Source organism: Rhea americana, unplaced genomic scaffold (assembly GCF_003343005.1).
Source record: "Rhea americana isolate MKP2758 unplaced genomic scaffold, rheAme1 scaffold_257, whole genome shotgun sequence".
NCBI classification, from domain to species: domain Eukaryota; kingdom Metazoa; phylum Chordata; class Aves; order Rheiformes; family Rheidae; genus Rhea; species Rhea americana.
Genome location: NW_028186376.1, coordinates 1,191,352 through 1,206,706, shown reverse-complemented (window position 1 = coordinate 1,206,706; position 15,355 = coordinate 1,191,352). Strand labels below are relative to the sequence as shown.

General features: G+C 42.2%; 1 protein-coding gene across 2 annotated transcripts in view; it reads left to right on the top strand.

Annotated features, from left to right (window-relative positions):
• The first annotated feature begins 1,331 nt into the window (after positions 1-1,331).
• The window catches only part of DNAJC17 (DnaJ heat shock protein family (Hsp40) member C17), an 18,330-nt gene continuing 4,306 nt past the window's right edge, over positions 1,332-15,355 (top strand). Inside the window, exons 1-10 of one of the 2 annotated variants that reach the window (XM_085307382.1) lie at positions 1,332-1,468; positions 3,359-3,428; positions 4,609-4,667; positions 6,962-7,049; positions 7,401-7,483; positions 7,996-8,092; positions 9,770-9,819; positions 10,362-10,439; positions 11,133-11,213; positions 12,008-12,136. In XM_085307382.1, the coding sequence (XP_085163508.1) occupies positions 1,391-1,468; positions 3,359-3,428; positions 4,609-4,667; positions 6,962-7,049; positions 7,401-7,483; positions 7,996-8,092; positions 9,770-9,819; positions 10,362-10,439; positions 11,133-11,213; positions 12,008-12,136 (813 nt within the window). In that variant the 5' untranslated portion in view covers positions 1,332-1,390. The remainder of the gene's footprint in view (positions 1,469-3,358; positions 3,429-4,608; positions 4,668-6,961; positions 7,050-7,400; positions 7,484-7,995; positions 8,093-9,769; positions 9,820-10,361; positions 10,440-11,132; positions 11,214-12,007; positions 12,137-15,355) is intronic. The other variant, XM_085307383.1, reaches the window with a different exon arrangement.

The window sequence follows — 15,355 nt, the reverse complement described above, 5'->3', positions numbered from 1 at the left end:
GGGATTTCACAGATGCTTGCTACTGTGCAGTTTGAGGCTTTGCATAGCCTCAAAAGCTGCTACGTACCTGTGACAAGAATGGAAAAAGACACAGTGCAACTGAGAAAAGGAGTTAAAATCATAAAATATGAAAATCCTCTCTGAAACCCTCACATTATTTGAAGAAACAGTGTGACAGAGAACAGGGACAACCTGCACCAAACTCTGGTATACAGCAGTACAAAGTACTCCTGAGGAGTAAGGATTAAGGCCCTCAAAAGCAGCACAGCTGATACAACTTCAGAGGAGATGCAGAGTGTTTCACCACAACACCTCTGGCTCCAAGCCAGTCATAGTCAGTCAGAGCCAAATATAATCAGATGGCTTATTCAGATAACTTATGTTTGCAAAAGTTAAAAAAAAATCCAAACAACAAATCTAATTCCGAAGAAGAGCTCTGCTGTGGTATACCTATTGCAGAGGTAACATCAGGAACATCCGGTTGCCAGGCTGTACTATATTACACAAAAACATTGACAGTGTTTTTAATTAACACTATGGAGCTTAACTTTTCCAGTAATGATACACACAGGCATCCAGGGGTCCATCTATGAAGTTTTAAACCTGGCTTTCTCAAAATGCAGTATGGTGTAAGAGAACAGCATCACAAGCCCTGATTCGTATCTTCTCTCTGAATGTTCTATGAAGCAGGAGTTCAGCAAGGGCTTAGCTGGAAACTAAGTGTGCCTCCACCGGTGCAAAGCACAGTTCTCATGAAGAAAACCACACTGCAGTACTGGGATACAAAGAGAGGAGTTAAAGCAGGACACAGTCTTTAGGTGAATATATACATATATATACAAAGTTGTAGAAAAAATGAACGTATCTTCAAAGAGCAGTAAACAAATACAGAGAAGGAGATTAGTGCCCCAGGCACTGCGTCTTGCCTAAGGTACACAGAGCAGCCCAACTACAGAACACAGACAGCTTCGACGCTTTCCGGCACTGTTTACAGCACCCTACATGCTGACTGTACTTCTGGCCTCACCCGCCTGCGGCGCAAGGCACAACGGGAGTTGTAGTCCTTCGGCCGCCCAGCCCTATTTCCCGGCGCCATGCACTGTTCCACGAACAAACTACACCGCTCAGCACACCGCGCGAACCTCTCCCGACCGCCCGACGCCTGCCGGGAGCGACCACTGCGCATTGGCGCCGAGGGCTTCCCGGCCTGCCGCAGGCCGTGCGGTGCATTGTGGGACTTGTGGTCGAGCTACACACCCTTTCATCCGCCACCTCGTGCCACTACTGCAGCAACTCGGGGGGGCGGAAAGACTCAATTTCCCATCAGGCAGCGCGCGGAGCGGGCCGCGGTGTTCGGCAGCGGCAGGGAGAGAAGGCAGTCAGCGTGGAGATGGCGGTCGATAAGGATGTGCTGGAGCTGGACCTGTACGGCCTGCTGGGGGTCGGGGAGAAGGCGTCGGAAAAGGAGGTCAGGACCAGGGGTTCTGCGGTCCGGGACTCCTAACAGGGCCGCAGGAGGCTCGGCCCGGAACCCCTCTCTTCCCCGTGCTCCCCTCTCCTCGGCGGCTCCGGCTTTTCCGTTTTTCGCGCAGTAACGGAAGTTGCTGCCGCTTTAGTAAGAGAAGGAGAGTGGGATGTGGCGCTGTATGCTTGCACTGCGCTGCTGGTATCCGCGTAGCCAGTTCAGCGGTTGCCTCGAGAGCTGTTTTAATACAGTATCTCTGCCGTGGACATTGCTGCCTTTGTAGCAGGGCTGCGTTGTCGCCCGATAGCTGCTGGCGACTGTGTTTGTTAATAAGACGAAAAGCTCATTTTTCTAATGTTGACTTGGCTGCACTCAACTTATCCTTCTGTTTTCTTGCCTTAAACCTGTGGAGTGAGACCTTGTTTTGGAACAGGATGAAATCAGTTGAAATGAGCTGCAAAATTCCAGTTAACCTCAGCCAATATTTCTCCCGTGTTGTTTGCTTATATGCATTTAGAAGGAAGTCTCTTCTGATGTTTACCAAAAAAGAAAAAAAATAGTTACTAGATATCATTTTTAGGTACTGTAGGTTCCCATGATATCTTCTGTCTCTCTCTCAGCAGTAAAAGAAACTCAATTGATAATTGAGTAAAACTTGAGTAAAACAGTCTGGGCATGTCCAGCAATTATATTAGAGGCTGCCTGGAAATTTCAGGTACCATAAGAATGAAATGGGGAAACAAGCCAAATATAAAACACAGGGTTGAATGAGGTGAAAGATTTTAGTTGACTTCAGTTTCACTGCTGAGCTGCTCAGTGAGGAAAAAAGAAATTACAATTTGAATGTTACAATACAACTTAAAAATTGGCAAGTGTAGTTTAGAGTTCTTCTCCTTGATATAAAATACTTTAAATAACCTAGAGAACATTTATATTCAGAAAAGCATTCCCAAAAGAGCTGAACAAAGCAGAGCAAAGCTTACTAAGTTTTACCTAAAGAAATCTAACTTAACTGATCAGAGAAATGTTAGCTAAACTTGTTCTATAGAACAGTTATTCAGGTAGTTAGGAATGATACATACTTTGCAAAGACTTCCTTCTCTCTCCCTACTGGAGCTTTGCTTGTGGAGGAGACAGAATTAAGCCTATAGTGGCCTAATTCAGCTGCACATCTACTTTCCCTCAGTTTTGTCCACCAGGTGGTTTCCAGCCACCACGTATTTCTTCTAGTCGAATTAAGACAGCTTGGCAGTTGAACAGAGCAGCTTTTTTTCCTTTTCCTTTCTTGCATGGAGATGTCCCCCCTGATAAATAGAACTTAATTATTAAAAGCCTCTGTAGTGGCTTAGCCTGTAAAGTTGTTAATTTTTCTTTGAAGTGTAGAGGAGATTAAGTAGTCTTTGGCAAAATTTCGTCATCTGACAAATTAAGTTGTTGTGCACTAAATTGTACATACTCTGTCCCAAATAGCCATAGCTGTAAAGAACACTATCCCTTCAACCAGATAGAAGACTGTGCTTCAGTGTATTAGACTTGGCCTCGATGATTGTGATTGCTGTAACGCAATGCAGCTAAAAGTAAAACTTCTGTCCTTGAAAAGTTTAAATTGATTCAAAATGTAGCTCTCTGCCTTCTAAATGTCTTGGGCTGAAATAGTTATCCTTCCAGTACAGCGTGATAAAAAAGGTAGGTCACTGCGCTGAGGTTGAAAATTGAGTTTCAGTAGTCTCTTGCTATTACAGTACGCTGCTCCTTTTTTTATATTTAAGGGACCGATGGCGCTCCAGAAATGGCTTTTATTTTCTGTCAGGCCCAAGGGACTTCTAGTCAAGCAAATGAATGTTGGCTCAACTACAGTCTTCAACTGACAGATATCTGTTCTGGCTCTTACAGGTTAAAAAAGCATACCGCCAGAAGGCCTTGACTTGTCATCCGGATAAGAACCTGGACAATCCCAAAGCAGGTAAGATTGGAGTGTATGGACACAAACCACTGTTCTTGTCTGATCCATGTGTGCAGACTCCTGGAGGTGGCTGTGTTAAACCTCAGGTCTGTCTTTGCATGCAATTAAGAGAATATTTGGTTTTGTGTCATGTGATATATACACATGCAGGATTAAGAGTTATTTTCATTGCTGGCTTCCTCTGGCTTTTAGGATTAAATGCATACATACTGGCTTTCAAAACCCTAAGCATTAAGTGAATGCTGAATTTTTATTTGCACCTCCCAAAATCTTCTTGTCTGGTACTTGAATCTTGGACCTTCGGCTATATTGTCACCGATGATAATTGGCTAGTTGTTCTTTTAATTTGTACTTCTCAGAATTGAAACTTTAATAGTACGTTTATAAATCGTTATTCTATATGGGTAATGCGCATTATTGTCTGTTAGACAGTAGACCCTGACTTTGTGCTGCTGAGTACACATTAACTGTTGTCAACGTCTGTGGATTCTACAGTTTCTCAATTTGTTTTGCAACTACCTGTGGGTGAAAATAAACAGCAACAGTAACTGGAAGGATGCCATTCATCAAAACACCTCAAAATACACATAACTTGGTATTTTGCATTTGCAAGTTTGGTAGACCACAGATTTATAGACTGATAATGTGGAGACTTCCAGCAGGAGGCCAAAGATTTTACAATAATGAGTGGAAAGCTGGGAGTTTTGAGTATCTGCAGAAAGTTTGGAGGTGGTTTGAAGTCAGTGGCCTCCAGCTAATAAGCATATCCTTTCAGGAAAGGGGTCAGCAATACTGAATCTAAAACAGAATGTTTGGATCTTGGGCTGAAAAGTTATCAATATGAAAAGGAGAATATATTTGTAACACACTGTTTCAGTCTGACTGCAGGTTCAGGAATGCATTTCTATATGGATTCTGTTGAATTCATGTTTTTGAGATACTTTGTAATGCAATGGTCCCAGTTTTTATTTCTTGATTTACACTGAAGTTTAGATAACAATGTTCTTTGAACTGGGGAGATCCTGGCTATGGCTTAAAGTTAAGTTAAATACTTTTGAAAGGTTATTCTTCTTCCTGACATTCTGCGGGTCCCTTCCATAAGAGATTATCTTTTCTGTTTTATCTCCAGACCACTAGTGTGCTTTTCTGCATCTTACACTTTTTTTCTTCTAATTCCCAGCGGAAGTCTTCCACCAACTATCTCAGGCCTTAGCAGTGCTAACAGATGCAGCAGCAAGGGTAAGGATGCCTATCTTTTGTCCATGGTGGGAGTGTGTGGTGTTACTCTTTGCAAACCTGATGAGGAAGTAGTGAAAACTCTCCTCTTGTCATATTCCCTATTCTCTTCTCCGTTTAAGCCTTCATGAATGCAGGTCTCATTTGTTACGCCCTGTAGTTCACTGTGAGATCAAATCACAGAGTCACAGAATGAGTAAGGTTGGAAGGGACCTCTGGAGATCATCTAGTCCAACCTCCCTGATCAAGCAGGGTCACCTAGAGCGTTTTAGACAGGGTTGTGTCCACATGAGTTTTGAATATCTCCAGAGAAGGAGACTCCACAACCTCTCTGGGCAACCTGTTCCAATGCTCCGTCACTCTCACAGTGAAGAAATTCCTCCTCACRTTCAGGCGGAACTTCCTGTGGTTCGGTTCGTGCCCGTTGCCTCTAGTCCTATTGCATGGGAGAACTGAAAAGAGTTTGTCCCTGTCCCCTTGACACCCTCCCTTCAGATACTTACCGACATTGATAAGATCCCCCCTCAGTCTTCTCTTCCCCAGGCTAAACAGGCCCAGCTCTCACAGCCGTTCCTCAGAGGGCAGATGCTCCAGCCCTCTGATCGTCTTTGTAGCCCTATGCTGGACTCTCTGCAGTAGCTCCATGTCTCCCTTGTACTGGGGAGCCCAGAACTGGACACAGGACTCGAGATGAGGCCTCCCCAGGGCTGAGTAGAGGGGCAGGATCACCTCCCTCAACCTGCTGGCAACACTCTTCCCAATGCAGCCCAGGATACCATTGGCCTTCCTGGCCACAAGGGCACACTGCTGGCTCATGGTCAACTTGTTGTCCACCAGTAGTATGTACCAGGTAAAAATTTAGACAAAATGTTTTTAGTCCAATCCAACATTCTCTGTGTGGTTCTGTCCATTTACTGAGTGAGATACTGTATTTAATAATGTGTTAAACTGAGACTTGTCCCACTTTTAAAATAAAGAAATAAAATAATCACCACTGATTGATTCAGAGACATATTAAATTCCTGCGGTATTGTTGCATTTACGGTTCCCTTGAAGTCAGTTTAAAAAAAAATAATATCTAGGCTTATGATCATTAGGGCTCTAAGTCTTTCTTTCCATGAGGCACAGAGACTTTTAAACAGAAAGGCCAAATCATAATCTTAATCTCTATCCTCTTCTTCAAGAACTTTGTAGCTGCAACATGTATTTTGGACTCTTTTCTTGCTGAAATAGTGGTTGAGTGCCTACTACTCAAGCCCTGAAAGTAGTTCAGATATGTGAAGGGAAAGAGTAAAAACAAAAAGTTCAGCACGAGCAGATAATTGTGTCTAGATAAACTCATGAGAGAATGCATGTTAAAATTCCAGATGGTAAGATTTAAAAACATGATACAACTCTCCTCTTTCAAAGCACTGGTAAAAATTGTAATCTCACTTCCAATGCACGATGAAGCTCTTTGCTTCCAAAAACGTATTGACTTCTATATTTAAAAGGGAAAAGAGTATTTAGCAAACCTTTCACCTGCAGAAAGGAAAAAAACATCAACTTCTCTAGCTTATAAAATGAGAAGAGTGCTTGCATGTATGACTATTCAAAAGTAATGTTTAAGCACCTGGGAAGGTCTGTGCTTTACCTACTATGGAAGGATTTTGTGAAGGTTGGTGAACAGATTATCAGCTATGTTAAACAAATGTCAGTGAAACCAAGAGTTTACTCCAGCTCTTGAGTCTGTATGGCGCAAAATGAACAATGATGTGCTATTACTACTGAAGAGTTCTGGTGTTCTTTGATCTGGTACTTTTTTCCCCCATCAGATTAAACATGCAGTTTATGAATAAACCTTGCATGTAAAGTAAACCTTGTTTATTTAAAAACTTTGCTCTAAGCCAGACCTGACCCATCACGAACAAGTAAAAAAGAAATAATTATTCCATGCCTTTCAGAATATGACATTTCTTTGCCAATATTACGAGTACCCCCTATTCACAAGCCTATTCAAGAACCCAAAATGTTCTTCCTACCTGTAAAAATGGGTTAGGCTTTCTCTCAAATATACTTTGTGATTATTCCTGGACTTTTTGATTTTCCTTTCAGGTTCAGTCTGGAGAGCCTTGGACCTGTTTTAGTGTTTTTAGGATGTTTGTGTTAATTGCCAACATTTTCAGGAGGAATGCTAAAAAGAGACAGAAAATGCTTCACCTCTGGTTTCAATATCTGATTTCTCCTTTATTCATCGCTTTGCATTTTATCCCTTTTGCTTTATATGGTTTCACACTATTCTGTTGGTTCTTTGACAGGCAGCATATGACAAAGTGAGAAAAGCCAAGAAGCAAGCAGCAGAAAGGACACAAAAGCTTGATGAGAGACGAAAGAAAGTAAAGCTTGGTAATGAAATCAAAACTTCATTTTGACTTGAAGTGTTCCTTAGCTGGATATTTGCATTTCTTCTACCACTGGAACTTACTACTGGTCAGTAGTCTCTACTGCTATGTTCTTTTATGCCCAGTACAATGTAGTAGCTGAAATATTTTCCCATAATCATACCTGGGGATGATCCTACTCTGGGAAGGTTTTGAGGTTTTTGAGGACCACTAGGATTGCTAGTACATTGCTGTATCTGGACAGAAGAGAGGTGGCATAGCTATCAGGACTCTTGCTTTGAATTTCAGTCTAGCTCTGTAGGCAACAATGGCAACAGTGAAAATTCTGTTGATTGTATTTTTTTTTTCTCTGCAGATCTTGAAGCCAGAGAACGGGAAGCCCAGACCCATGAGAGTGAAGAGGAGGAGATCCGGATGACAAGAACACTAGAACAAGAAGTAATGATGAATTCTTGGATATGTTGCTTTTGAGAAGAATTGTTGGAAGTGTTCATGTTCATCATGAGAACCATGTCATGAGATGCAGCAAACCTAAGTGTAGCGGTTCTTCAGCCTTTCAGAACATGGGTTCTGTGAGCCAGAGAGAGAGGCTTGTCTGTGGAAGGGTCTTGTAGCAGTCTGGCAAATATGTCACTCAGATTTTTTTTTTTTAATTTAATTTTATTTATTTTATTTTTTTAATTTATCTATTTTTTTAAGCATGCCCTTTCCTTCTGTAAAGCAGAAATAGCAACAGCTAATTGCTTGTATGCTAGCTGGTAGGGACTCTGTCCATAGGCAACATGAGCGGTCCAGTCAGTATATGAGCAGTGGGCTGGCACGGGGAAAGTAGCAGGAATTTGCCTCAGGAGATGAATGTAAGTCAAGCTCTTTGTGTAAGTAGAGCGGTTTTAGGCTAGTGTGAGCCAACCGTGCCCTGAGATATTCATGCTGTCTTACCTGTCCTGTAGATAATACGCCTGCGTGAAGAAGGCTCCCGTCAGCTTGAGGAGCAGCAGAGGCTCATTCAAGAACAGATCCGACTTGAGAGAGAGCAGTGCATTCAAGGTGAGGACAGATGAGACTGAAGCCCTTATACAAACTGCATGCCCCTTGGACTCAACTCACCTGCAGGCAGAGCCCGCTTGTGGATGCAGCTTCTGACCTAGTCACATTGCTGCATATAAGACTCCTACTTAGCACGTTATTTTCAGGGACAAGTCAAAAGTCTAGTATTTCTGGTAAGTTTCTTCTTATATGTGGCATGTTGCTTTTTTACATGTTGCCTGTGGCTGCTGCACTGCAATGAATATAGGTGGTCATCTTCTAAAGCATTGAACCTAGATAGTGTGATGTGGAGTCCTACAGTTGTGCTGGGAAAGAAGCCTGAAGTCATACTCATGTGGTTGTCATAATCACAGCAGTCAGCCTTGCATACTTAAAATAAGGATGAGTTCAAGTTTGCAAATAGTGACAGTTGTCATTGGGCTTACTACTTCTGCATTCTCTTGAAAGACATTAGCCTCTATCATTCAAAGGAGGCTCAGTAAGGAGAATAAAGTTTTGTACAATCTATGGTTGTTGAGTCTTCTGGAACTTGTTTCTCATGTTTTTTGAGCATACATGGTTATCCTTCCAAGTTTGTACAGGGACCAACATCAAATTCTTCAGGAAATGAACCATGTTTTGAACTGGAAAACATCTGCATTCTGTGCTGTGATGTGAAAATAGAAAGTTACTATGTGTGCGGTTGTCTCTCTCTAATTCTCGTGGGCTCTTTGGGAGCTCTTATTAGTCCTCTTCATACAGAGGGAATGAGCTTTTCCAAAATCCCTGCATTTCATCCTTTGGTATTCCTGAACCTCACTCCCACCCCCAGATTTCTGTAGTGACCTGCCTTTTTTCCTATTGTGTCTATAGCCTTAAAATAATTGTATGCTTCGTAAAAATTCTGTTCTGCTTTTCAAAACAAGTTAGAGTCCTTGTTGCAGGAGTTCAGCTTAATGAGAAGACTTACTGTCTTTTGCTTCCTATACCTTTCATTCTGGCAGAGGTCATACCATAAAATTTCCCGCTTTCCCACAAGGGAGAATGTTGATCTAATGGATAAAGAAGTAAATAAAATAACACCAAAGGTCAAGATGTGGAACTTCTCTTTTGGGGTCACCATGAATTTCCTGTGTGATTATACAGAAATCATTCAGCCCACCCTAGCCTTTCTTAACTTGATTTCACATATGAGGAATTGGGAAGGATGTTGAGCATTTACTTACTGTAAAACTCCTAGATCTTTGGATGAAGAAAAAGTCATTATAATGTATTTATGTTATAGGTCCAGATTAAATTCTCAGCTTATGCTAGCCTTATTTTTGTCTTTGCTTAATTTTTCCGTGTTTGTTCCTAGCAGTGCAGCCCCCCCCTTGCAGGGTGAAGTGATACAGAACCTAACATACACAGGGCTCCCACCTGTATTTTTGCTTATGCATTTTCTGTGCTTGATTACAGTGAGTCTGGACATCAAAGAAAGGAGAAGTGTTGGCATCCAATCTTCTGTCTATATTGGGGCTTCTGATGTATTGTGCAAGACTCTTGGGGCTGAAATAGTCTAGTACAAAAGTAATTCAGAAGTGCAGTTGCTATTGTCATATGTACATTCTCACGGTAAATTTTGTGCTAATGTTCTTTAGGTGAGAAAGCTTTTACTTATGTCATTTTTATCTTTTTTTTTTCTTTCATTCTCTTTAGGAAAACATGAAGGCAATAGAGCAGAAGGCAAAGTAACCCCCAAACTCAAAGTAAGGTACCCTGTAAAGCTGGGTTTTGGTGAAAACTGACAGAATGTTTACTGCTTCGGAAACCAGAAGGGGCATCTTAACTCTGTTGCTGAGCTGGCATGGCTCTTTGTACAGTGGAGATTCCTATCTAGACTCTAGCACTCATCATGCATGCCAGCAGCTCCTGTCACTGCCTATAAAATATTCTTCCTCCTTCCCCCTTCTTTCTTCCTTTACTGTTCAATCTAGACTTTTGAGCCTGAATTTGAATTGTCTCTGCTTTAGGCCCTGGGGAACTTACTGCCTCAACTTACTACCTTAATACAGCCATTAATATGCTTTCAGGTATAAGCTTTTTTTATTCCAATGAGCAGTGTTTCTCCTTGTTGCCCAGATAGTGTATTCCCTTTGCATGTTTTGATGGTGAAAACATTGTCTTTGCAATATTGGGATTGTAAGCTGTAAACAGCCAACTTGATTATTCTGCAGGTGGCAGGAGCTGCATTCAGCATGGCAACATGTATTGGAGTAGACAAAATTAAGTTGTCACATTTATTTCCCAGCTAAAATGGAAATGCAGGAAAGAAGATGAGACAAAAGGGGGATACTCAAAAGATGTTCTGCTACAGATCCTACAAAAGGTCCTGTCTGTCCCTCTTCTTTATTACTTGATCTGTCTCTGCTCTTATGCTGTAAGAAGGGATAGTAAATCCTGGTAAACTGTATAGAAACCAGAGTAACTCATATTCTTCGTTGTTGTCTGGCTTTCTCACTCATGCCATTTTCAGAGATCAGCTGTGAACTGTTCCGCAGTTGGCATCCCTGTCTCGCCCCCAGCAGCAATTCCTGCTGTGGAAACAGAGCTGTCACAAACTCTCTTTCCCATGAATTGTTCATGCCCTGCATAAAGATTAGACTGGCTGCATGGTTATGATGCATTTTCACCCTCACTTAAAGCACTGTACATTAGCTGGTGTGAAGAGATAGGAGACAGGAATAGATGAGAGCCTATTCTCTGATTAATCTCAGCATATGTTTTTTATGTTCCTTTTATGAGAGTATCTGCTGTAGCTAGGACTCTGAGCAGAGCAGCCATTCTGCACTATAGCATGCCAGAAACCAGGTGTGTAGCCACATACCTCCCCAAAATCATTTCCTTGGGGGGCAGAAATTAGGTCAGGTCAGAATATGTGGAAGCATTATGTAATACAGAAAGGATGGCAGCTTCCACAGCTTAGGTCTGTGGAAACTGTTTTCTCCATGTGTTCCATAGATATACTTAGCTTCTCATCTTTATGTGTAATTGACTTTTCTTTCTTGTTTTGTTCTTACAGTATGGCGATGTGCTCAATTTGTTGATCTCAAGTAGGAAGACAGGGAGCGCGGTTGTAGAATTTGCTACGGTTAAGGCTGCTGTAAGTCTGGTGCAGACCACAAATATGCTCGGTGGAGAGTGGAGAAAAGGTGTGGCACAAGGGAGGGGTTAGCAGACTGGCAGCCTAGAGCCACTGCTTTGTCATTAAGGCAATGGAGAAGAGTAATGAAAGTCCAAAGGTACAGATGCATGAAAAGTTACAAGTGGCTCAAGACATAAACCAAGAGCAGATCATGCACATAAACAAACAGGCTGCACATGCAAATGGCTGAGGAAAGCTGCTGCTTTAAAGAGCAGGGACTGAGCTATTGAACCAGCTCTGACTGAGGGTTAATTACCCTTTGGGGGGGGGTGGACTTAGTGAGTTCTAGAGGTTATATCAGGCATCTGCAGATTTGAGAGGGAGGAAAAAAACCCCAAAATATCTTGACTCACTGTAAGTTATAGTCATTCGTGTAGCAGTGGAAACAATCATCAGTTCCCTTAATTTTGCTAGTTCCATCAACTTAAAATTATACAATGCAAGAGTCTTTCTATTTCTTGTCACCTGCTCTTTCATTTGTATACCCACGTAATCAAAGTATATAAAAGTAAGTATCTGTGTTCTTTTTATTAAAAGTACTGGCAGTGATATGTCCGTTCTGTGCTTGATGCAGGTATGGGCCTTAAGAAAAGAATGCTTTCTATGTAGGGCAGCTGTGAAACTTGTATTGCTTGTGCCCTGCTTGGCCTTGACTTAGGGCTGAGATGGAAAAACTCTTATAATTGTTAGTGAGCTGCAACATAGTATGTTCCAAAATTCAGATGGTAATGAAAGAATATTTTCATTGGTAGGAAATGGCTGTGAAGAATGAAGTTGGCCTGATAAATAATCCTCTAAAGATTTCCTGGCTGGAGGGCCAGCCCCAGAATAATCTGAGCAGCGTCTCTTCTGACAGCGCTAGTCAGCCGAGGACTTCACAGGTAAGGGGAACATAGACTGCTGTTACTTAAATCTATTTCTGTAGCAACCTAAATTTAACAGTGTGCTCTGTACTTTAGGTGAAATATATTGATTCCCAGCAGAGCTGGAAAAGAAGCTGTTAGTGAAGGGCCTGGCTTTCTGATAAGCCTTTTCTATGCTGAACCAGCAGCCTTTTTTAGTGACCTTTTGCTTGAGTAGCAGCATGCTGAGACACAAGCTACCTGGATGAGTGGTTCTTTCCACAATCTCTATTCCAAGTGAAAAAAATGTTCCTTGCTCAGCCTGAAGCCTCTAGTACCCCTTTTCTGTGGGTTTACTTTAACACCCTTTGACTGTGGAAATCTTCTGGCTGATAGCTAGTTGGAATGAGTCTCTTAGAAGGCTTGTTTAAAGAGGTTGGTTTACTCACTGAGGATGAGATTTTAATGCTGAAAGAAGTAAATATGTATTCTTAGGGTCTGTGGAAGGGAAAAGAAAACAGTAATCAAACTAAATGTCCTAGTAAAGAGATCTTATTGTCCATTTTAGGTAGCTTTTGACAATGTTATTAATGAGTTTGGTAGACACTTTGAGTGCAAGGTTAATTTGCCTGGAGCTGTTGCTCTCAGATAGCAAAATGTATTCCAAACAACAGAGATGAAAAGAAATAACATCTCTAGTGGTTAAAACATAGAAAACAGGTTTCTCCAGGCTCTGAGGCCATGCTGGAACAAATTGCTGGCTCTCAGTTGCAATCTGCTCCCATTCACCCTTTGGAGTGGAAATTGTATTCACTTACTTGAAGCATGTTAAATTCAGTGCTGTAGAACAAAGTGTGATGTATTTTGTGTTCTGCATGCTTTCTGACCTATTTAGTGATAACTTGGCTATCTACGAGGAAAGGTGTGAAGGGGCCTGAGTTCCTCTGCTGGTTTTTTTGGTTCTAGTTCAAACTTTATGTGACAATCCTTCCCCTCCCCTTCTTTTCCTGTGATATAAAGATCAACTCAGATCTGATTGTTGCTGAGAGGAATCTTGCCTCTTGCTCTGCAGGTGTCCTTTGTGTGTATACACACACATTTAGCTCAGCATTCTGTGTTCAATACCTAAATATTTTTGGCAGCCTCTGAGGTTGTTTGATAGATTTGATGTCTCACCTTTTTGCTAAGTGCTTTAGATGCCTTTACACATCAGGATTCCTTGTTGCTGTCCCAGTTTTGTTTGCGGCTGGTATGTTTTCACTTAGGATGCACCTTCTCTGAAGAGCCTGGTCTTGAACAGCATTGTTTCCTAGAAATACCAGGCAAAAGCAGTATTAACAGCATAGCCCAGTAGCCACAAGAAGCAATGCTGAGTCAATCTTTATGCACAGTGTAGAACCAATAAGAGCCCTGCAGACTCTCCAGATTCACTGAGGTGGCCAGAGTGTTAGAAAACAAATTGTAAAAATAATAATAAAAAGCAGAATTCAGTCCAATGAGCCTCACTAGTAGAGAACAAGAACTGGCTCTGATGAGCTCATTCATACCTAAGGGGGTTGCTGGTGCAGTTGGAGCTTCATTGTGGATTCTTGCCTCTGAAGGTTTGACTGAAAACCCTGGCTTGTGACTGAGTTTATCTTGGCTTGTTTCTGTGACCAAAGCTTGTTTGTGTGAAACTGCAGCATCTGCCTGCTGTGATGGAGTAGCTTGATGGAGCAGCAAGGGAGAGCAGGCTAAAGTTACCAATGGTGTTCGTGCTGTGTGGAGGTGGAGAGTCACTTCTGTCCAGCACAGCTCCATAATTCTCATGTTGGCTCTTAAAATGGTGAGAACTTACAACCACAGATTTATATCCTTTCCCAGGAATCACACTTCTGTCCTTTCTACTGCTTTTATGTTTAAGCAGCTGCTGTTTCTTTGATTACATGATAGTCTTGCTGTCCAGGCTAAAATCTCCAGGCTACTCTGATTCCATCCTTCCTTACTCCTTTCCTACCCACGGCCTCTTCCTCTTCCTGCTTCCCCTAGGATGTTTCCAGAATTGCTTCTCTTAAGAATCGCTTAATTTGGTAATTGCTTTTTTTGGCTATACTTCTAACTAACCTTCTGTCCTCAGCTCTTCACTTCCATACTATCCAAAATGAAGTCTTTCAGAGATCTTCTTTTTGCCACTGCCCTGATTCACTCCCCACCTTCTCCTTTCATATCCAGTCTGGCTTCCCATCTATCAAGGCCACATTCTCACTTTTAAGTTCTCCTTCAGCTCTGCACATATCTCATTCTCTTTTAAGCTGCCCTTACTTCCTATTTGCTGCTTCCTCTGGATATCTCCTATTTCTGTCTGATTCCACCTGCTGTTTGTTCCCACTCTGTGCAAATGCAGCTCCTTCCCCACTTCCCTTCAAAAAACAGCAGTAGCGCTGCAGTGTTCTCATGGCAACACAGTCACTACTTGTCCATTTCAGAGCTGCATGTACTCCCTGCCTGGGGTAGTCAGCAAGGAGCTGTGCTCCACAGTCCTCAAATAACTGAGAGCTACACACACACTCAAGCCGGGCAAGCTTTGGAAGCAGTTCCCAGGTGAAATTAAGGCTGACTCCTGAAGAGCCCCACTGTGAGAAGACAATGTTTGCCCCCACAGTCTTTACTGGCTTGTTTCATCACAAAACCAAGTATATACACTGTCCAACAGCTCCTGGGGAGCTGCCAGAGCTCAACAGGGGAGTTACGTTTGAACTATGAGACCTGTGGATTGGCCATGGTAACTCTAGGCTACCTGACAGCAATGATTGTTTGAGTGCCATGCTGCAGCTTTAGATGGTTCAGGGCACTCCACTGCTGTATAATGCTGTGAAGAGCGTAGTTTGCCACTACAACAGCATGAAGTACTCCTTCTTAAGAAGGTCATCCTTGCATTTTTAGTATTGGTATCTCCATACCAGTGCTCCCCCCCTCATTTTGGGCTATCTATTCTGCCATGTTGAAGCGGTGAGAAAAGCTTTTGGTCTGGCACTATCTTGTATCTTTTCTAAGCTCCTTTGCAGCTGCAGCAAGCTCGGTTCATATTATCTGTCTTTACGATCTGGTGTGAATTTGGCAGGTTAAGGGCTGTCTGTACCTTCTTGGAATGTCTCTGTGCACATTGCTGTTACTTCTTTCCAAAGCTTATAATTATCTGTCGGTTTTTGTTTTCTTTTTTTGGGGGGAGGGCTTTGATGGGAGAGAGAGGAATGTGGGAACTGTTTTTTTTTTTTTTTT